Consider the following 22103-nt stretch of genomic DNA (forward strand, 5'->3'; position numbering starts at 1 on the left):
GCACCACCTCAAATGAAAACAGCCGTATATCCGATAACGCTTGTTCCCCGTGTGCGTACGCAACCACGTGGAAATGTATCTAATATTCCACAGGTGAGGCCCTGGTAATCGCGAAACAAAGGAAAATCTTGTACGTTTGTAACGGCGAACTAATAGCAATGAGGATGATCTCGCGGCTGACGTGATTCGTGATCAACAGGAACACTTCACGTAACTGTCATTTGAAGAAGAAAAGCTCGGTGGTAATAAAATTTTATATACACTACCGGCCGAAACTTTGGAATCACCTGCCAATTTATATTAATATTGAATCTGCTACTAATTCTTTATTGATTTGAAATTGATGTTGTGGAGATCAGCAGCACTTTATATCTCATTTCGACTGATTTGAATAATAAAAAATTCGTTGGAAAGTTATTATAAATGCTAACATTTTTGGGGAATTTTTGTGCAACTTGTAATGCACAGTGATTCCAAACATTCGGCCGGTAGTGTACGTTAATAATTAATGTGTGAGCGTTAATAAGAGCTGTATGCGGCAAGAGTTACGTTTAATATTCAATAAAGTGATGTTAAGACAGGTATACTGAAAGAGGTGAGCAATATAATTGGAATAATGAATGGATTACATTTGCAGATATTACAAAAAGTCAAAACTTGCAAAGAAAATCAACTTAGGAAAGATGAAGTACGTAAAAATACGTAGAGTCATATAATTAGCAAAATTAATAAATACTGTTTGATATAGCGTTTTAAATATCTTTGAAATTTAATACTATCAATCCCTTAGAAAAGACGAAGTATATAATTAGCAAAATTGCTAGAAATCGTTATACAGGAGTTAAACATTCCGTCTGTGCGTAATAACACTTTTAAAAAGTGACTCAAGAGAATTGAAGTAATTGACAAAGAAGTGTTGGAACACCACGAAACTAACTCGTATCGAATTGTAAATAAGAGAAGGTATTTCAAGTAATTTCTTTAAGAAGCAAAAATCGCTTGCAATAAAAATTGTGTTTCATTCAGAACTTCATTTTTTCCAATCAAATCTCTTTTAAGTCCCATTTAAATATCATTTAAACAATTTACTTGGCATACTATCAAAAGTGGCAAAAAGTTAATTTATTATACAATCGATTATTAATTTTTGTAAATCCCAAGTTTCTCTTATATCAAATCCTCGCTTTTTCACAAAGAGAAAAATTACAAATTAACAACAACTTCGTGTTTTCGTCAATCTCAAAATCCTATTATACTTCAACACTCTGCATGTTACACTACACTCCGGAATACGATACGTGCTACGAAACAACCGTCGACTATCGTTCAAAAAAGCACTCCACTCATTGCCTATGAAAGTACTATTAAAAAGGACATAAAAATATCACCGCTGGAATTCAGGTTGAGACATTTCACTCGACGCAGCGCGTATGAAACTTATCCCCCTTGGACAGTATATTCCTCTTTCGCGAAAAAGGAAAATGTCGAAAAGCAAGAAGAAGAGAAAACGCATTCTTTCAACGAAGCCAAACGCCGTACTTTTAATTTGAATAACTCGAGAGTGCAGTCCGTGTCTAAAATATCGGTGTCAATGGAAAAAGTTATCGTCAGAAGAAACGGTGACGCAATGAATGCGCCTTAAGCGCGGCGCGCGGAACAATGTACAACCAACACACAGTCGAACAGGTATGAAAAGTAATTAGCCTAGAATGAGTTTTTCTAGGCGGGTTTCATACACGCGAATGTAGTCGACCCTGAGCATTATTGCGTATCAAAAGCGGATAAAAGTCACGGAGGAAAACGTTCCTATAGCGATTCTTGATTTCGGCTCTGTGCACGTGTGCTACACACCTTTCTCATACTTACGCGTACTTTATTTCCTTTTTTTTTCTTATCGAGTTCCAACGTCGCATCAACTGCTCGTGCGTGGTTATTGGCGACGATGATTTCGAGTACATGTGTGTATTACGGGAAATTCAATTTTATTGCGGAACATTAAGTACCTTAGGAAGGAGAATACTTTTAGTACTTGCTGGTGATCACTGAGATTTTCGTTCGAAGTTTCTTTAACTTGGAAAAAATGTGCTTTGCGGTTTTTAGCAATTACGTAAAATACAAATAAAAGGGTTGATTTTCGAGATACTTTATATTGTTGTTTATAAAAATCGTGATTATTTCTATCGATGAATTCTTTCACATTTAACCGTTGCATTGCTATTGGTGCCTATAGGTATTTTGAAAATTTACACACGTTACACTGTTGGAAACTTCTGACGCACTTCCATTTTAACGCATCACTTTAAGATTCTTTTACCGCTACGTATGTTAGCCTCGGATATTCGCTGTTTTAATACAGTGTTAGATAAAAAGAAGTGAAAATATTACGTACAATTTGTACTTGGCAATCGTCAGCCTTAAATTAAAACTAAAATTAGAGGAAAAATACAAAATAATGGACTATAATCCACACTACGAGTGAGACTCGTCGTTATAAGCCAAGGGGTTAATTGAATCCTTAATTTTGTCCTTTGCACACTTTCACCTTAGTTTAGTGAAACAAATTGTAAAGTGATGCAGCTAAAATAACACACGTTACGTACTAACATCTGTGAAAGGGTTAATCGTTTCTATTCAACGACTCGTCTTCTTGAACGACACACTGGACAATGGAATACCGTTTCTCTTAAGAGAAAAAATGTAATTTTACTAACTCATTTTTTCCCTATCCTTTCTCATTTGAAACAGCCAAATTTGTACGATATCATGCGCGAGCGGAAATCCACAAAAATATCTATGAAAATAGTTCGACATTTCTATACCAACTGTAAGTACAGTGCTCCCTCGAACAACGCGGGGGTTAGAAAAGCCACGTAGTTGGGAACCACCCCCGGCATCACGAAAAACTGAAGTACACTTATATTCTTCCAATGCATGTGCACATATTTATACGTAAATACACTGCGTGTTACAATTACAAGACCACCTCAATATTTTCAATTCCTACATATTGTGGTTAAAATAATAACAAACGAATTACGTCACGTTTAAAGGTCTATTGAAAAACAGTGTCTCTTCAGAAAAGAATGGAATATGTATAAGTCTCGGGGGAAAAACAGTAAGAAACTGATTTGTTTATTAATGATTCGATAATTAATGTAATTAGTAATGCGTAGGCCCTCGTCTATTTTCAATTAACTCAATTATTCGATTGTGCACGTATATACACATACATACATATTGCGTAATTACATTATTCACGCATACATGAACATACCGTGAAACTGTAGCTATGTAGCTAGCAGAGACACACCGGTTGTTTCACTTTTCTCCCAAATTCGGCTGTTCGTCGCGTACTTGAATTCGATGCCACTGTTTCTTGTACGCAGCGGCAATTCGTGAGGAATTAGTTCACACGAACGAAGTCGCGTTCGCGCTTTCTCGCCTCTCTTATTCGCCATGATAAGGAAAATTGCAAAGCTACGCTAAATATGTAAATCGATTCGAAATACGCGTTGTTCGAGGGAGCACTGTATGTTCTATAAGACTACGATCGCGAGGTATAAGCGACGTTCGTCGAGGCACTCGTTCGGCAGCCTCGTAAACACTGACTGAGGACGAATCGTCCTGCCCGATTTCTGTACGCAGTTTACGCGCGACTAGCCTGGGAAGAAACCTCAGGGGTGACTCACCCTCGAGCATGTGACACGGGCCTGGTCTTAACTTCTTGTATCATAACATCGCGTGAGACTCGTGATATTTTTTCCGCGTCAAACATAAGAAACGCGAGTCAGGGACGTTGAACGTACATCGGGCCAAACAGCGAGCTATGTGTACATTTGAGAGCGAAACTATCGCGAGTTGCTCTCGAGAGTATTTCTCGCGAGTGGACACTGCGTCTGAGAGTCTGTCTGAGAGTTTGCACTTGCAGTCACTCTTTCTCACTTCTTTTATTCGCCGTGATAACGAAAATTGTAAAAGTATGCTAAATATGTAAATTGAAAAATATCCGTGTATAATCGAAACCGCGTTGTTCAAGGGAGCACTGTGTTTGTATTCCCGCGCTTTTCCCCTATGATTTAATCGTGACATATTTATTTCGTCGAAATAATATCGTGGCTCGCGTCTTTAAAAATTCAAGGAGGCTCTTTTCCGCGATTGTACGCCTTCCGTTTCTCAACTGGCTTGAAAGCACACCCTTCCTTTCGCGTGCTCGTTCCTTCTCTTTCGTTCTGTAGATTCGGTTAAACGATTTTTCACATTGTACCCGGTAAAATCGCCTTTTCTCAGATTGCTTTTCGTTTTGTCCCGTAATTCTTTAATTGTTGAACGTATTTACCTTTTGTGATAGGTATCTGTACGGCGAGTTGGGTCATCCAAAGATAGTCGGTTTACTTTACAGGCTTTTTCTTTTCCTCTTTTTTACAATTTTACTCTCAGTATTTAAATTTTCTGTAGAGCTTGAAGTTAACAATATCTGCTTAATTTACTTTACGTTTGTAATATTCCACGTGATGTTATCGCTTTGTCAAATTAAAAAATATGAAATAGGGTTCATTTAAGAGAACGAAAAATTAGTACAGTTACAGAAATAAATAATATTAGATCTATGCAAGTATTAATTTGTGATACTTTCATGATCAACTGTAGTATTGTACGAAAGCCTATATTTGTATTTCTTGTAAAGAAGCAAGTATATTACACTTCACGACCTAAAAGCTTCTCGTAAAATCAACGAATATTAATTAGTTTTCCGTGACAATGATATTACTGTTTTAAATAATAACAGTGTATCGAAAAAGGCATACGTACCTCTTCCTCCAACGCAATTCATTATTATATGGCTTATAAATTCTATATACATTGACAAATGATTAACAATTCTCTGATATTGGTAAATTATTAATAACGAATTTGAAGCTCCGCATGGAACATGCGCATCGGAAATATTTGATGCTCGATAATGAGACAACCCCCAGTTTCAGTCTATTATTACCTATTAATAGAAAGTAGAATAATATTCTGTTTGATTGCTCTAAAATTAATTGCAAGTTCTTACTGCAAACACATTAATAATGGTTACTGAAAAATGAGATGCTGCGTTTTATCGAAATTCACTCTATCACGAGTATATTAATCCTCTACGTTACTATTTAACTTGAAACATACCGCAGAAGAATCTCTACGTTTTTTCCACCAAATAATTACTCGCGTAAAATGTCTGGTTTAATCATATTTGAAGTACAAAATTATTAAAACTTACAAATATGCTAAATGTAATTAAAAATTCTAAATAATTTCTTTCTCTCTTTGGCAGCGTTTCTTCACATCCTTCACATTCTGCTACTTTTTCTCACGTTTCATTGCTAATTGCAATTTGACAAATAAACTGAAAAATTACAGAGAAACATCTTTCTCGCCAATTTCTCCTTAAAAATGAGAAGAGCCTACGCGAAACCTATCTTAGCCTATTTTTAAGCTTCATTTACTCTAATCCTAGAACGATTTCTCACAAGTCGCAAGAAGCCTGAGAACAAATCTTGCCGTTCAAGCTATTCGCGGAAACGAAGAACACAGGGAATTCACGAGTTCCAGAGAGAGAACTCTGCGATCGGAGCGCATCAATCAAAGCACGAGCAGGCGGGACGAAAGGAATAGAAGGAGGTATAAAACGATCGCGGGTTTTCGGATATTTGCCACGTAGAACGCGGGAAATGCGGAGAGAGAGATCGTAAAAACTTACCCAGATTGTCGGGCTGGAAGTGATGATAGCTCGCGTGATGCGAGGTGTGATGACTCAGGGAAACATTGCGCATCGATGTGGACGTTTCCTGATGCTGCAATCTCTGCCTGGCCACTGCGATCCCGACAGGCACACCACCGGCTCCTGCATTCGATACCACGATCCCTGAAAGACAGATACAACGCCCGTATAAATTTCCACTCCCATTTTCGCGCCCTTTCCGTGCCAATGTTCCGCGTGCCGGCAATAAGCACGGAATGAAAAACTGTAACACGTATACACGCTGCTGTCCGCAATATGCGAACGTTCGCCTGATAAATCACGCGACCGCCAGCGGAAGTATGAGCGACTTTACGCGCTCAACCCGCGATATTTCTCTCTGCAACGAAATATGCGTACTTAGGTACACTCGCGTTCATAAGTATTTCGGGGCAATTATCGAACGTGAAGCAAACTTAAGGGGGTATACCCATTCGGAGACGTCATTTTTGAGCGATTTTTAGGATGAAAAGTTTGTTACATAATTTTAAAGCAGGGGACTTGAAATTTTTCATACACGTTTGGCCATGTTTCGGGAAAACACGGTATAATTTTTAGGTGATTATCGTGGTTATTTTTTAAGTTGTTGCGTATTTCTTCCCGCCGTGTGTCATTCTGAATAGCTGCCATGATTCACGTTGTTGTGTTCATTTGAAACGGAAAAACTGAAGATAATATTAATGCATACGAGTGTTGTTATCGTCTCTACTAGAATAAAGCAAAGAAAAAAAGGTATCTTGACAAAATGGCAGGCATGTAAAGTAGAAATATTGGTTTGATCGTGAAAGTTTGAACTTCGTGCGATAAAGAAAGAACTAATGCACACATTGGCGTAATTCTAGTGTGATCTATAAAGGAATATTTATTTTATACGTATGTGAAATTTGGAAGAGATTAGTTGATTCAGCCAGTTTGCAAAACACGTTTTTGATTAGGTAAGTCGCGTATAATTAAGACTGGATCTCCCGACAAGTAATGCACGTCCATTTTATAATCGGTATAGTATGATTAAAGACGTGTTTTCGAAAAAGTGCGAGGAAAAAGTGTTTAATCATGTTGTCAGGAAATGTTTTCTAGATTGTTTGTACGTGTGTAAACGTTACTTACACTATTGCTACCATTGCTTTTACATGAAATAAAGCTAACACATGACTTGTCATTTTACTTGCCCTTTTCAATTGGACATTCTATCGACAAACTTTTACCTCCTTGACACTACGTCTTCGTAGTGAAATTAAAATAATTTTATTCTGGATAATGTAAAAATTTAACGCACTTCGACAGAACTTAAATGCCAAAATAAGGAAAGGATAACAAATATCTTTGCGCTCACTGTATACATCTTTCCGTTGATTTACGATTCATTTCTCACAATTAATCCAATGAAAGCAAAGTACTTCTCGATTAAGCATGTAAATACTTCATATTTCGCAGTTATTGCTGATATGAAATTTCCTGTTTACACGACTGAAGTACACGCTTATATTCATTTATTAATCCACTTTTCGCTTTGTAAACAAATACACATTAGCGCAACAGTTACTTCTCACACGTGCATCATCAATCAGCCTAATTACTTTCCTTGTCCTATACAAATTCAAATAACTTCTCCTCGAACATGCAGCCAAACATGTTTATACCTTTCCAATTCGAGTCTACACTTAACTATTAGCACACCTATTGTTTTTCTTTCCACGAACAATGAACTATCAATGCGGCTACCTCCCATTACATTCGCGTCCAACATCCACCGCAACGACTATCCTCTATCGTATATCCGCGATCGTCCGTTAATTCACTCTTTCTCACACCGCGCATAATAGAATCGGTCAAAGTAAACACGCAGAAACTTAACCGTTTCCACCAGACTCCCTACCCAAATCCAAGCACTCACCCGCGAGAGCCAATTTTCTACGTCAACTCCCTCGAAAATTTATCCAACCACCGGCCATATAACGAACCGTCGGTATCATCGGAAGCTTATCTATCACACTCACCCTATTGATATATCCGTCCTCGCTCATACCACCTACACGCCGCGCCGATCCACGCGACAACTTCTCATCTCCTTCGACTTCTCCCCGAAAAAATCCATCAACCGCTCTACACGAGCCAACGAAACGTGTAGTGACAAGATTAACGAAAAGCGAGAAAGGTGGAAAGAAAAGAAAGAGAAAAGAAAAAAAAATAGACGAAGCGGAGAGAAAGAAAAAGAGAAGGAGGCCCCTCGACACGGCACGCCGACGATCGATTCCCGCGGCGGACTGTTGGAATCAGATCTATCGAATGAATTCTCACGGCGGCTCTCCCACCCCCACGCGGCGCTCTTTCACGTTTTACTCGTCGTTACTCCGCCGCGAGATACTCGTTCGCATGACGTAACGCGTGCAGATAAACGTGGGCCGTGGATCGTTCCGATCGTGGGTGTACTCGTGTGCCAGCGAGTACCAGGGATAGACACATAGGGTCGAGACTCTTTTGAGCCACGCCTTGTGTTTGCGTCGCCATGCGTGCCACGCACCTCCTACTTAACAAGGTCGTTTCTCTCCATCCCTCCTCTCGCTCTCTCTCACTCTTTCTTTTTTTTTCTCTATCTCTGTTTCTCCACAAGTCCTCTCCTCCTCCTCCTCATGCTCTTCCTTTTTTCCCCTATCCACAAGTCTCCTCCTCCTCTTCATCCTCTCACATTCTCACTCTCTCTCTCACTCTATCCCTGTTTCTCCACAAGTCTTAGCCTCCTCCTCTCTCTCTCTCTCTATTCCTTTTATTCTCTAACCCTGCTTCTCTATAAGTCCTCTTCTCCTCCACTGTCTCTCCCTCTTCTTTCTCTTCTCTATCCCTGTTTCTCCACAAGTCCTCTCCTACTCCTCATTCTCCCTCTTCCTTTTTATTTCTATCTCTGTTTTTCTTTACAAGTCTCTCTCTCTCCCTCTTTTTCTCTATCTCTGCTTTTCTTTACAAGTCCTCTCCTTCTTCTCCTCCACTCTAGAGCCAGTCTTCGTCACTCTCTTTCTTACGCTTCCAACGTCTGCCCATCTCCTTTCCATCTTTCTTCTCCTCCTTGAGAAGTCCTCTATTCGCTGCTCTCTTTCCTCCACCCTTCTTCAGCTCCTTTTTACTGGTTCTCATTCCTGCCTGCCTGCCTTTTTGCCGTTCTTTTTTCCTCTTGTTGCACTCCTTCATCATGCTCGCCTTTTTCTCCTTCCTCTCGTTTCTTTTCCTTGCTGCGTCGGTTTTGTTTTTGGTGAATCGATTACGACATCTTCCTCAGAGCATTGTAATGAGAGGGTGCTCGGAGTTTCGGTCTGATCCACTGTTTCGTCCGCTACCGAGTACTTACTTTGCTGTTCCTTTCCTCTGGGTTTTGCTTCGGTTCGTTTTGGGAGAAATCTCGACGATGCTTTCTTTTCTTGTCGAGTTTGTTCGTCGTTGTTATTATTCTTCGGTGGATTTTCGATAGATCGATGGCGATATTGAAAGATTTTGTATTTTAGAGTTCCAGTTGCAATATTTTAGCCATAAACAATTCATTTCTTCGATAATTGGCTTTGATTAACCTCCAAACAATTAGTTTCCCACATGTTGCATAAATGATTACTGCGCTAAACTTTCAGACATTAACAGAACTTCAGTTCCCTTTCATCGACCACCGACATTGATTAGTTAGGTAATTTAGCTTCTCTACTGAACACTGCGATATAACAGTAATTACTAACGCTCAGATTTCCTTCAAAGTTACCCTCCAAAAATGCACAATTTTCTCTTGCATAAACTCATATTCCGTAAATACTGCAACATGATCCATTTTTAGCAGTACGCGAAGTACTTCTACCAAAATAGAGAAAGAAAAGCGAAAGATGAAGATTGATTAAAAAATAACAAAATGAAACTGAAAATTATGGAAAAGAAGGCACTGTAAGAAAGAAGATTACTAAACGCTGTCCATTCAAAGATCAAAGAAGTAGATAAGAGGTGTCGACTTAAAGATTGCGGAAATTATCGTTGTTTATTCATTCAATATACAAGGGATAGTGTCAGAAAGGCGATGTACATCTTACAAATAGTACAAGATATCGTACAATCGATTCATAAATCGACGAACTTATCGCCTGTACTCGCGACTGTCACGAGCTTGCAAAAGTTCGACGTTTCAACGTGCCTATATATGTCACGGGCGTGGACTTTAAGGGGTTAATTCTTGCTTCTACCGTCAAAATGAAAAATTCTACGTAAGACGTCATGTGGCGTGTTTAAACTACGCGACCAAGGCCAGGACTTTAGATCTTACACTTTAACACGTTCACTGCGGTAGCTTTTTTCGAGGACTTTCCTATTTGGCGATGCGGGACAAACAAGCTCCTCACGTTTTTCGCTATATTTTGTTATTTTACCCTGCAAAGGTTCGATTGGTGCCTAATACGGTGAAAATAGTGGGAAAAGGATGGAAATATCGATTTAGCGCGTAGCTAATATTCAATGAAAAACAAGTGCACAGAACGATACGGGATCTACGTGATCTATACCACAGTGAACGTGTTAACAGCATCCATGATCCTTCAAAAACAGTTCCCGGACCAGAGGACTGTCCTAATACGAAAAGGAACGTTAACGAGGGCATTAGGTTCTCAGCCATTTTTCACCCTTTTTTGCAATTTTTAATTAATCGAAAATCTAAATGCGAAAAATACACAAATTTTCTTTAAGGTAAGGCCTAACCTTACACAATTTATTTTTAAAGTCCTGTATTTTCCACGAGAGAAATACGCGAATATTACTTTATTCCTAAAGCATCTCACGAAAAGAAGGGTGCGAAAAATAAAAAGAAGTCCTGTATTTTCCATGCGAGAAATACTCGAATACTATTTTTTCCCTAAAAGTAGGTATCTCACGAAAACAAGTGTGTGAAAAATATGGTTTATATTCGAAAAGAATCACCTTGTCTCGAATGTCTTGCATCTAATTAACCATAGTTTTTTTATTTTTCTTCTCACGAACGAAGAAGAATCAGGTTACAAAGGGTTAATTCTAGATGAAACAATGCCGCAAGATCGAAAGTAGATCTCTCGGTGCGATTAATCGAGAAGCAAGTCGCTGCTAAACACTTCCTGTGACTCTTCCTCCCCGTTCAGCCCTCTTCTTTCGCCCGGCACAGTGTACCAACAGGAATGAAACCCGACCAGCTAGCCACAACGAGGGCCCGCATCTTCGAGGGGCTCCTCGAGAAGGGTTCCACTCGACCAGCCGACCTCTCATTGGTCGGTTGCGGTTAACATTCAACCCCCTTTTGCCCGGTCTCGCTTTCCTCCTCGTAGCCACGCGAGAAATTAATCGGCGCGCACAGGACTCGATACTCGTCTGGGCGGTGCTTTTTTCGCGCGGTTTTCGCAACGAGAACTCCTTCCGACGGGGCTGCCACCTCGAAGAACCCTCCCTCCGTGTGTACAGGGTGGGCCATCTAATTATCCTACAGCTATGGTGGCGCGAAAACATTTTTATACGCAATTGAAATTACTTCAAAGGATGAATAGGATGATGGAAGAAAAATTTTTTCCATCGATTTGAAATTTTGTAGTCCGAGGTCGTTTTAACCCCTTGACGTATAATTTCTTTTCCTGATTATGCGTCTATGTTAGCACTATATTAAGAACGAAAAGGTAATGTAACATAGATTTATCAATTTTTCTAATTTTCAGTTTTATAAACTCAATCGAAAATTAGAATTAAAATGAATATTTGTCACATCTTGACCAGAATTTGGGGCGCGAGTCTGACTCGGTGTTACAAGGCAAGAGGTGAAGGGTACATTATTATGCATGTTTAAATGTACATCAGTGTCTGCTGCAAGACACCGTGTAAAAAGATAATAGTTGACGTTGAGAAAAACAGAAAACAATGGCTTCTATGTAGCAAATTTTCTTCCATCTCAATTCACACTTCGAAACTTCCGAAATTTTCTTGCACTTGTTCTTGCAGAGAAGACAATTAGATGATTTGCTTTACGCGACCCGCCCTGCATAGTTCTTCGAATGCGTCCTCGTGTAGCTATCCGCCACACTTTTATACTATATCATCGTGAAAGGTGACTCGCGAATTTTATATGATTTCTCGTTGTGTCTGGATTTATAGATTTTCAAAGTTTGTTGTAGCTCGACTGAGTCAAGTGGATTTGTTAGTGTTGCGTAAACGTAGGAATTACATGGTTTTATTGGGACTTCAACATAAGTACAATGATAAATATAATCTTGCTAAATTATTGTTCGTTTTAAAAACAGTGAAATACGCAAGCATGAAGTCTCCATCGGGCATATAACAGGTAATATACGAAGTATCTATTGAGATTATGAAAGAAGGAGCTACTTCTGACGATAACCAGAGTGGGAGAAGTGGCCTTGAGCAACCAATTGATTTCAGCCATAGTATAGCATCGTTGAAATAGAGTGGAGGCACCTACTTCAGTTTCGAAACTCGTGTAATAGTGCCACAAATGACTATAATATACCAAATAATAATTCACCATTTCGCTATATTTTATTTCAACTCCTTCGCTACCAATGGAACGCACACGTCCCACTTGAGTACTCAAACAAAATTGAATTTTACTTTAGTATCATTAATTTACACGACACGATGATCGGTAGATAAATTAAAAAAAATAATTCAGTCACGAAAGTATGAAATACAGTAATTTCAGTTTACTTCCACCTTCGAACTTCAACATCTCTTCGATGAGAGTAAAAAATGGCAAATGAAGAGTACTGTGTTTCTAATTTTTCGCAAAAGGCAGCTTAATTTCACCAACGAAATCGATTTGATGCTGCAAGCTCGGACCGAACGATGTTCGCCAGCTCGCAAGGGAAACGCTGGTATCGCAGAACGTGAAATTATTGTAAATTTCATGGCCACGGAACAAACGGACCCTTGTGTCCGCTCACCGGACAAATTCGCGCGCGTTTCACCGTATCGATTATTAAAGGAAAGCCGTAGGGACTGTGATCGCCGAAAGGGGAACGAGAATCTCGCGAATCGCGAGGCTGATTCGGTGCCGATAACAGCTCGAGGAGAATCGATTCGAGAGGAGGAATTCTATATAACTCGGAACGATAACGATGACGATTAACAAAAATGGACGCGATAAAAACCAGCCGGAAACGCGTCCTCCTTCCGCGGATCGAACGGAAATTCAAGAAGCTGAGAATGTTAAGAATCGATGAGAAACGGTAGATTTTTTTTGTTCGAACCAATTAGCGAACTTTCATCGCGGATATTTCCACGGAAGTGGACGAATCTGACAAAAAATTCGGACGTTTGATTGTTTGTAATTGAAACGTGTATACACTCGATAAAATTTATCGGTAAATGTATTTTGATTGATCTAATTTATTTCAAAATTTCCAGGACAATGATAGATTTTCTGCAGTATGATAAGAAATTCTTTCTTACTCTTTCTTAGAATTTACGAACGTAACTTCGTTAGGCGTATAATCGTAAATTTGGTATAACAGATATATAAAAATCGTGCGTAAAATGTGAACACTATGGAATAATAAAATTTCGAATATAAGTCTCTTCAACTTTCTTTCTCCTTTCCTCCTCGATTCTTTCTTTTATCACAGTAGTAAAAATACTTATTAATAATAAAGAGGCTACAAGTTCTTCTAGACGCTAACACCACGATGAACAAATAGTAACTATAACTTCGAATTGGAATAAATTTGAAGTCTTCGCGTACTAAAAAAAAAAATTGCAGCTTCTCTGAATTTCAAAAATCATCCCGTGTGTCCTAATGCTATTATTCGGTTGTAGATGAAATGACTGAGGTGTTAATAAATCTTTCAACGTGTGGAGTTTTAGCAGAAATATCTTTCTTAAAAAATATAATTTAACAATAATTTACTTTTCGGCAAAATAAACTAAAAAGTGATCAGTGGAAATTGATCTTGATTTACGATCATCTCTCGTGCAACAATTTGCCATTTAACAATAAAATCGATCAACTTGCAGTAAGTTAGTAAGTCCTATTTAAGAAAGAAATTCTCAAATCGGTCGTTTCGTATGCGATAAAAAATACAACATAAAAATAGTAATACAGTAAAGCGAACTTTGATCGAAAGAAAATTTCTTCAATTCTCGACACGCAATTCCACCCTTATTCAAGCTACCATATAATCCCTTACGAAACATGCGACACAGGGAACACCGGTGAGTATTTTAATTGGCCAACGTCCACAACACACTCTATTCCTTGCGGTTTTTCCCAGTGATCTCTGGACGAACAAATTTTTCTGCAAATACACCCTTTGCCACCGTCGAGCGACGTTTCACAATGTAAATTCAAATCGAATCGTTCTATATTCTTTCGAAATATTTACAATCCTTCCAAGTTCCCGATGAAATCGATGGAAAAAACTTCCATTTTGTGGCATTACTCTCTTTGTCTTTCGAGAGTGGCGGGTGAAATTAATGGAATTTAATTGATAGAGGAGAGAGTAACGAAGAACGTGTGGAAAAATGACTGAAAAGCATTTTAGGAAGGAACTGCTGGAAGATCGATGACAATAAAGTACAGGTTTGATAGATTAGCGAAATAGGATCATTGAAACAAACCTAATTTAGATTGACGTTCGTTCGATTAAGTTTATAAAATTAGCACAATTTAATGCTTGATTGTGTAAATGTTTTTGTACGTGAATTGGTGTAATTATCGTTTATTGCAAAATAAGAATCTGAATAATGTATAGCAGCCAAACGGTTTTCAATTCTTACTCTGTAAGCGAAGAGAATCGTCGTAACATTTGCTTCTTGTTTATTTCGAATAAATTGCAAATATGTTACTCGATTAAAAAAAAAAAGAAACTTGATAAGGCAAGTGTTTCACTTCATATATTTGCAATAATAACATATTTAAACGAATGATTTTTCAAATCTATTATTGCAATCGTAATTTAGAATGTTTAAACAAGCTACATGAATTTTTTCAGATTTTTCTAGAGACTTTTACCTATTAAAGGACATAAATGACCCAAGTTTACGGTTTAAAGGTACCAAACTAAAGGGTTAATTACATTATATCTACAGCCGAAGTTCTCTTCGACTATTCTCGAAATAAACAATATGACAGGTGCCTTTATTTTTTCTCCTACTCTACCTTAATATCGTACCACGTTTGTTCTTTTTTTTATTATAACAATCAACTTTTTATTACCTAAAAAGCCCTCATATAATCCCTTCAATAACAAAGAATGTAAGAACAGCTAATACTGCGATGTCATTCTTTTTTCAAACATTTTTGCAATTGCATTTTATTATGTTTGTATAGTTATGTACTGTGCTCTACCAACGAAATTATTATACTTTCTTATCTTAGTTGTGGAATATAAAATATCTATTTTTAAGGATTTCACGTCTGTTAAAACAGATATTTTGCAATTTGCTAAGATTTTGCAAACGTGATCGTTTGTTTATGACATTTTATGTTACTTTGTTTGTATCTTATATTTATCTTGCTACTAATGAACGTCAACGAGTATGATCTCACGCCTCGAATTATTAATGATCCGTAAATTCTTCGAATTTTAGTAACCAAGTATATTTAGCCCTTCAGATGTTCGCCTCAAGCATCGTGAAAGAACTTCAACTTTTATAATACACCGTTTTGTAATATTTAAGTGAAGATAGTTAGCAATTCCTCCTTTAAATTATATCACAACTGGTTGGAAATATTTGACTAATTATCTTCTGCAAACTTTCTTTGTAATTCTTAAAAATCGTGCATTCTCAAAAGATATATCTTTGAAATAATAACGTGCACCTATGATTTATATCTGATCTTTTATTCATAAGAGAAATATGAACGTGAATAGAATAAGAACATTAATGGCAATAATCCATAAACCCCAATTTACTGAATTTTTAATTTTAAAAACACACAGAGATTCTAATATACATAATTCGCAACATTTAATACCTCTGATGAGACAGAAAAATACTATCTAATTTCTCTACGAAAAATAAAAGATATATCTTCTAAATAATAATATGCACCTATGATTATCTTTTCTTCATAAAGGAACGACGAAAGTGGATAGAATAAGAAAATTTATCGCAATAATCGGCGAATCCTAATTTACTACATTTTTAATTGCAGGAACACACAATTTTCGCGCGTATTTTTCACACTGTTTCGCCATTTTTTACTAATCGAAAATCGAGGAGCGAAAAATACGCAAACACTAGTGAAGTGTTAACAAGCATCACAATTCACAACAACCCTCGTAACCTCAAGCAGGTACAAATATACCGTTAGGCCTACACAAAGGAATGAAGGTTAACGAAGCGCCTGCAGAAAAAGTCTTGAATTTTCTATGCGGAAAATACTGGGATATTACTTTCTCTCCCGAAAAAATATCTCACGAAAATAAGGGCGCGAAAGTACGGTACATGTTTCTAACAGAAATTATTACATACTCCTACGAAACAAAAATACTGTTTAATTTCTCTAGAAAAAATCCAAGTGTCCGTTTCAATAGCACTGAATTCAAGAACACCTTTCCATCGGGCTAATTTTGCAGAATCAAACACCTCTGACAAAATCCAAAAATACTATTTAATTTCTCTAGAAAAAATGCTGCATAAAAAACAAAAATCCAAGTGTTTACTTCAATAACACTAGATTCAAGAGCGCGTTCTCGTCAGGCTAATTTCCCATTATACTAACTACTGTGACGAGTCAAAAAAAAAAAAAAAAAAATTCGTGACCCTGTGCCCGCAATGCTGCGTACAATTCACCATACGAAATCCTCCGGGAAGGAAGAAATAAAAAGCAGGAAAGAGCGGCTTGTTCAAACAACACTTGCACGGGGAACGAGGAATTTTTTACGAGCGTTTCCACAGCGCAACGACGACGACGACGCCGCGGAAAAAGGGGAAAAAGGCGGAGCAAACCTCTCGATAAGTGCAAACGATCTGACCTCCCGTTAAAATGTAAATCGCTTAATTACATGCTCGACAGCGTCTACCACGAAATTCCCTGTTGAAAAACCTCGCTATTATCCGGCCGCGAGAGCACACGTCTCGAGCATTCCCCGTCCTAATTGCGCTAATCGATAACGCTAACAACGTCGTCCGCGAATCCTTCGCGGGTGAAAGTTAACGCCGAAACAACTTCACGTCGGATATTCGCTCCCTGCGAATCTTAATTTCCCGATTATTGAATAAATGTCCTCTCCCCCGGACGAGCGTTCGAGATAAGTCGCACGAAAGATAACACTCGGACTGAGTTACGATCGTTAATTACGATGCAACCGCGTCACGGTTCGTGATTTCTGCAACAGCTGTCTGTTTACTTCTTCCTGGATGCCCGTGAACAACAACGAGCCCGGGGAACCAGGAATTCTGGCGCAAATCCGTTCGTGAATTATCCGCATTGTGAGTCGAATTTCACGTTGGGAAATCGATCGATTGATATCCTTTCGCTGCCCTGTTATTGTACGTTGTACAGGGTGTGGCAGAAAGTACTGCACAAGCATGCAGCAGACGATTCCTTGTGCAAAAATTAATTTTTTCATCTGTGATAGATTTTTTTGTCTTTTTCGAGAAAATTGGGTTTGAAAATTTGTTTATGTTTGCACGAGGACGCGAGTTTCAGCGAAACTTGCAGTGCGAAAATTTTAGCCTTTAGGGGGAGTTTCAATTGAATATTAAGATACACATGTGTTTATGTATTCATTTGAAAAGTAGGGATTTTTATCGAATTTGTATTCACCCCAAAGGACGAAATTACCTGCTTTAACAGGTGTATTTCACGACAAATATAATTTAATGTTTATTAACACATTATCGTAATAATTCTAAATTTTAAATTAGTAATTAATTGGTCAAAGGTAAATATCTTTTAGATGACAAAAATGATGAGCACTAAAATATCAAACATAGCGTCGAGGTTAATGATCGATAAATGTTGTTGAACATTTAACGAACAGTTAGTAAACAGTAACGACAAGTAAATTATGAATTAAGTGCCTGAAATACTGTGAGTACAACTTATACAATCAACCATAAATTACTCTAACCAGTTTCATATTTAACACTAACAACCAATATCACACATCCCTGCACACAATCATCTATTTTTCACATCCTCTCTTCTCCTTACTCTTTCACCGTTCACCACTTTCATACTAACATACAGTCCCAAAAATATCCGCACACACGTTAACTCAAACACATTTTATCAAGTACGCATAAATATTATCAAATAAACCATCAACGTTTCAACCATTGTACTACATAAAAAAGAAACTCAGAAAAAGGAAAACTCGTACGATGAGAAAAAAACACTCACCATTTTCGGATTTCGGTGGAACTGGTTCGATTTTCACGGAAGTGGTGGTCGCGTGAAGAGACGTCGAAACTTCCGCGACCTGACAGGGCACAGAAGCTAAAGGTTCCCTCTTCACCAGGTTGTTACCGCCGTTGTTATTGCCGTTGCAGTTCGTGTCCTGGCCATTCCAGGACGAGGCGACCGGCAACGTCCTACTGCAGCCTGCGTCGGAATGCACCGTCTTGGTCCTTCCTGTAATTAGCAAAAAATCGATTATGCTAGTCGGACGTAACCACGATTTAAAAGATTCTTTTTGTCTCGTGATCAATTCGATACCTGATTCACATCCTTGGAGGAAAATTTTAATATTTTTTTTTTTTTTTGGGGAACTGAAATGAACGAGATTTTCGTGCCAAATAAAATGTGAGAAGAATGCATCTCGTTGTTAACAATATATCGTACTATACTCTAAATTTTACCTGGTAAAATAATGAAGCAGAAAGCAGAAAATATTTGAAAATTATTGTAATAGCATGGAAGTGATTATTTTGTCGAACACGAGTGATTGTTTTGAATGAAAGATGTCACATAAACGTAAGTCGTACTCTTGTTCTATTTCTAGCTAGAATTATTTCAAACTTCTCTACAACCCGATTTTTCTTCATTTATCAGAAGAAACCGCAGGCCTGATTGCAATTTTGCATTTTGATGGAACAAGCAGAAAAAATTTAATAACTGTAAATTTGTATATTGTAATTATCATAAAAAATTGACTGGTAATAATGTAATATTTAACGAATAACGAATAAAATGAGACTATAAAATATAGCTAAACGGATACGTAACTCCCAAGTCACGTGGCGTTATAGAGGATTAAAATGTATTTTCTGAATTTAATCTTTGTGAACGTTGCACATCAAACGTCGCATTCTCCAGAGTGCTTAGATTTATACTAACAATATCTCCATACAAATCTTCACCAACCTTTACGTTAACATATAAAACTGATATCGCTGAATTCAAATACTCCAGAACATAGTAACTCAAAGAATGAGACATAGACAATAGAATGCTTACAATTCTATTACCACAAGTACACCAGCGATATTTTACAAAACAATGACACTTTCTACCAAAAATTTCAAACAAAAGAAAACCTTCCAATGTTGCACTCTCATCCTGAAACAACCTATATAAGAAGCAACGACAGAAAATCAGGAATAATTACACTTATTATTATCGATATTAGTATTAATGCTGTATCATTAGAAAAAAAACAAAAACAAAAACAAAAACAAAAATCATGTCTAACACCCCATGTATTTCGTTCGCTTCCACTCAGAGTCATCCATCCAGAAATGCAGAAAAACCAAAAAAAGCAAAAAACCAAAAAAAAAAAAAAAAATCCATCCTGACAATTTAACAACCATTACTCGCACAACGTTCATCGCATATAAAGAACAATTCATCCATCACAATAATATTCAACGCATATACCACCACCTCGTATATATCCCGTGCACCATTTACTTCCGTTTCACCAAATTTCCAACGGCCAACCCGCCACGGTCAAAAACACTCGACCGATCCTCTCTCGCGTCTCGCGATCGTCGAGACAAAAGGGATTCTCTCTCGCGCAACGAGGTCAATAGCTGTGTGAGTAACGCCGACATTAATTCCAGCAAGCAGCCAGCGGTCTCTATCGTGAAAAAAAGGACGATCTTGATTTTATCGTCCGCGCCGTGAACATTTATGCCACCGGGAGTGAGGAGGCTAGACAAGCTTCCTTCACGCACATGCGCGCACATATATACACAGGCGTGTGCATGCGTATGTATATACACAGTAGCAGAAAACGTTTGCGTGAAACAGCATGGTAGCGCGGCGACTCCGCCGCGTTCACCGACAATGAAAACATTTATATCGTCCCAGCACTTTGTGACACAAAGTAGAGGGAATTATGGCCAACGAACGCGTCCTTTCCGCTATTGCTTCCGAGAAGCTCCGCCGTTCCGCCACAGTGTTCTTTGTGCCGCGTCTCGTTGCCACCATCGAGCACACGACCAATAACTTCTCAACTGAAACGAGACTTTTATGGCCCTGGCCCAGCGCGATTCGGCCAACTTTCCTACAACTTTGTTTAACAATTAAACAAGCCAGCCGAGCTTTCGTGAGTTTCGATCGTGGCCTGCTTTAGAGTCGTGACACACCGTGCTGAGTCTTAGCTGGTTGATCGTTGCGGAAGAATGTTTCGTTCAGGGGTTGAGTGATCTGTTTGTAATTTGACGGATATTGTACGTTGTTCCGCCGGTGTTCGCTTGGATTTAAGAGTTTTCGGGTATTGTAGGAGGTAATTGTTCAAGTTGCAGAGAGGTGAAGGAAGTACTGTGCGTTGTTTCTGTGTTCGCGGAATAATTTACACTTACCGTTCGTAAGTTTAATCAGGCGTCGATGAAATTACAATTCAGTTTATCAAATTCGAAGTTTCGTGTCGAATTCAAAAGAGTGAAGTTTATCATTCCACCCTAATTCAAGTTACCTTCAGCTTTGCTGCATTTTATCGGATGCGATTGAAGTTTAGAGCGGTAGTGCGTGTATCGTTTTTATTGATTTTTCTAATCATCTACCTTACAGCTTTGTTGCATGCTTTGTACTGAAAGTTTCCAGGGAAAATTTGTTCTTACGTTTCAAATGAAAATTTTGTATATGCATATAAATGAAGCGCGAGTATTCGTAACGAATATGTGTAATGATAGTGTCTTTCAGAAAGGTTCTACAAAATATTTGATAATAATTCATTGCTCTCGTTTCACCAAAATTAGAAAAGGATCCTCTTCACTTTGCAAAAGCGCAGCTCTAGAATTTTATGGTGAAAGCAATAGGTATGTGAGTGAATCATGTAAATGAGTAATACGTTGCCAAACTGCTCAAAAATATCATAAATAGGTACCAAATAATACTCAATTAACGGATAAAATCTTTTTCGTATGCAAGCGAAACCACATTTCTCTATTTTGCTAGGCATTATATTGTTTAAAATTGAAGATAGCAAACATATTTACAATATAAGGAGAGGAAAGTCATGTCTCAAGAGATCTCTGAAACAAGAGACATCTAAAAGCTGGGTCAACGGTGACCCGGCATCCGTCATCTAAAGGTTAACCCACAAACACCATCAATTTCCACTAGACTATAAGCTAGAATTCCCAAGTTGCACTTTATAATTTACACACTTCACAACAGCAATACGTAGACACAAACAACACAAAACGAAGCCAACAGACTATTAGAAAAAAAATGTCTGTTTCAACTTTCACAAGATAATAACAACAATTGCTGCTCTCGTTTCATAAAAACTACAAAAGGATCTTGTTCACTCTTGCAATTACACAATTTCGTTGTCCCTCGAATTCAGCGTTCGCTGCTAACTCAAGGCAATGTGAATAGAAGCATCAAAGAATCCAGTTTTAGAAGACACTATCTACGGATATTGGAAGAAGTAGCGAGAGAGGTAACGGAAGGGACAGGGCTGGCAGTCTTACCATGGAGCTGTAACCTATTTGCGCGTTAACTAGAATCCAGAACACGTTTGCCTGTTTGTCGCTAATCTCGTTATTCGTCATGCGTCGGGGGCGAAGGACGAGCGTAACTTAAACCCTGCCGCGAGGAACACGGTGCCACGTTAATTCGACAATTGAAGGATTTGCCGGAGGGGCGGTTTAACTCTCCGTCAAACGGGATGTTAAGCATTTAAAGTCTCCGTATTTCGCGGTGAACCAGAAAATTTTCGTTGATTCGTCGAAACCGTGCTCGTAGGGATTTTTTTTTTTAAAGAAACATTATCTGCTGATTTTTCGTTGTTTAATCTGCGAGATTTTTTTACCGACAGAGGGTTACTGAAGTATTCTCAAAAAAAAAAAAATTGCATGGAAAATTGATGAACATTGTGAATAGGGTGAAGTGGAAATTTGGAAGCTATTTTTGGTGAAATTATCAGGTTATTTG

The 22103-nt window shown here is 38.1% G+C and overlaps 1 protein-coding gene across 1 annotated transcript in view; it reads right to left on the minus strand.

The window, feature by feature from the left end:
* LOC108572572 overlaps nucleotides 1–22103 on the minus strand; it is a 96762-nt gene that overhangs the window by 31960 nt on the left and 42699 nt on the right. The window contains exons 5-6 of the mRNA XM_017934833.1: nucleotides 18120–18350; nucleotides 5741–5905 (exon numbers count right to left, since the gene is read on the minus strand). Coding sequence (XP_017790322.1) covers nucleotides 5741–5905; nucleotides 18120–18350 — 396 coding nt within the window. The remainder of the gene's footprint in view (nucleotides 1–5740; nucleotides 5906–18119; nucleotides 18351–22103) is intronic.

This window comes from Habropoda laboriosa, unplaced genomic scaffold (assembly GCF_001263275.1).
Source record: "Habropoda laboriosa isolate 0110345459 unplaced genomic scaffold, ASM126327v1 scaffold147, whole genome shotgun sequence".
Classification (NCBI taxonomy): Eukaryota; Metazoa; Arthropoda; class Insecta; order Hymenoptera; family Apidae; genus Habropoda; species Habropoda laboriosa.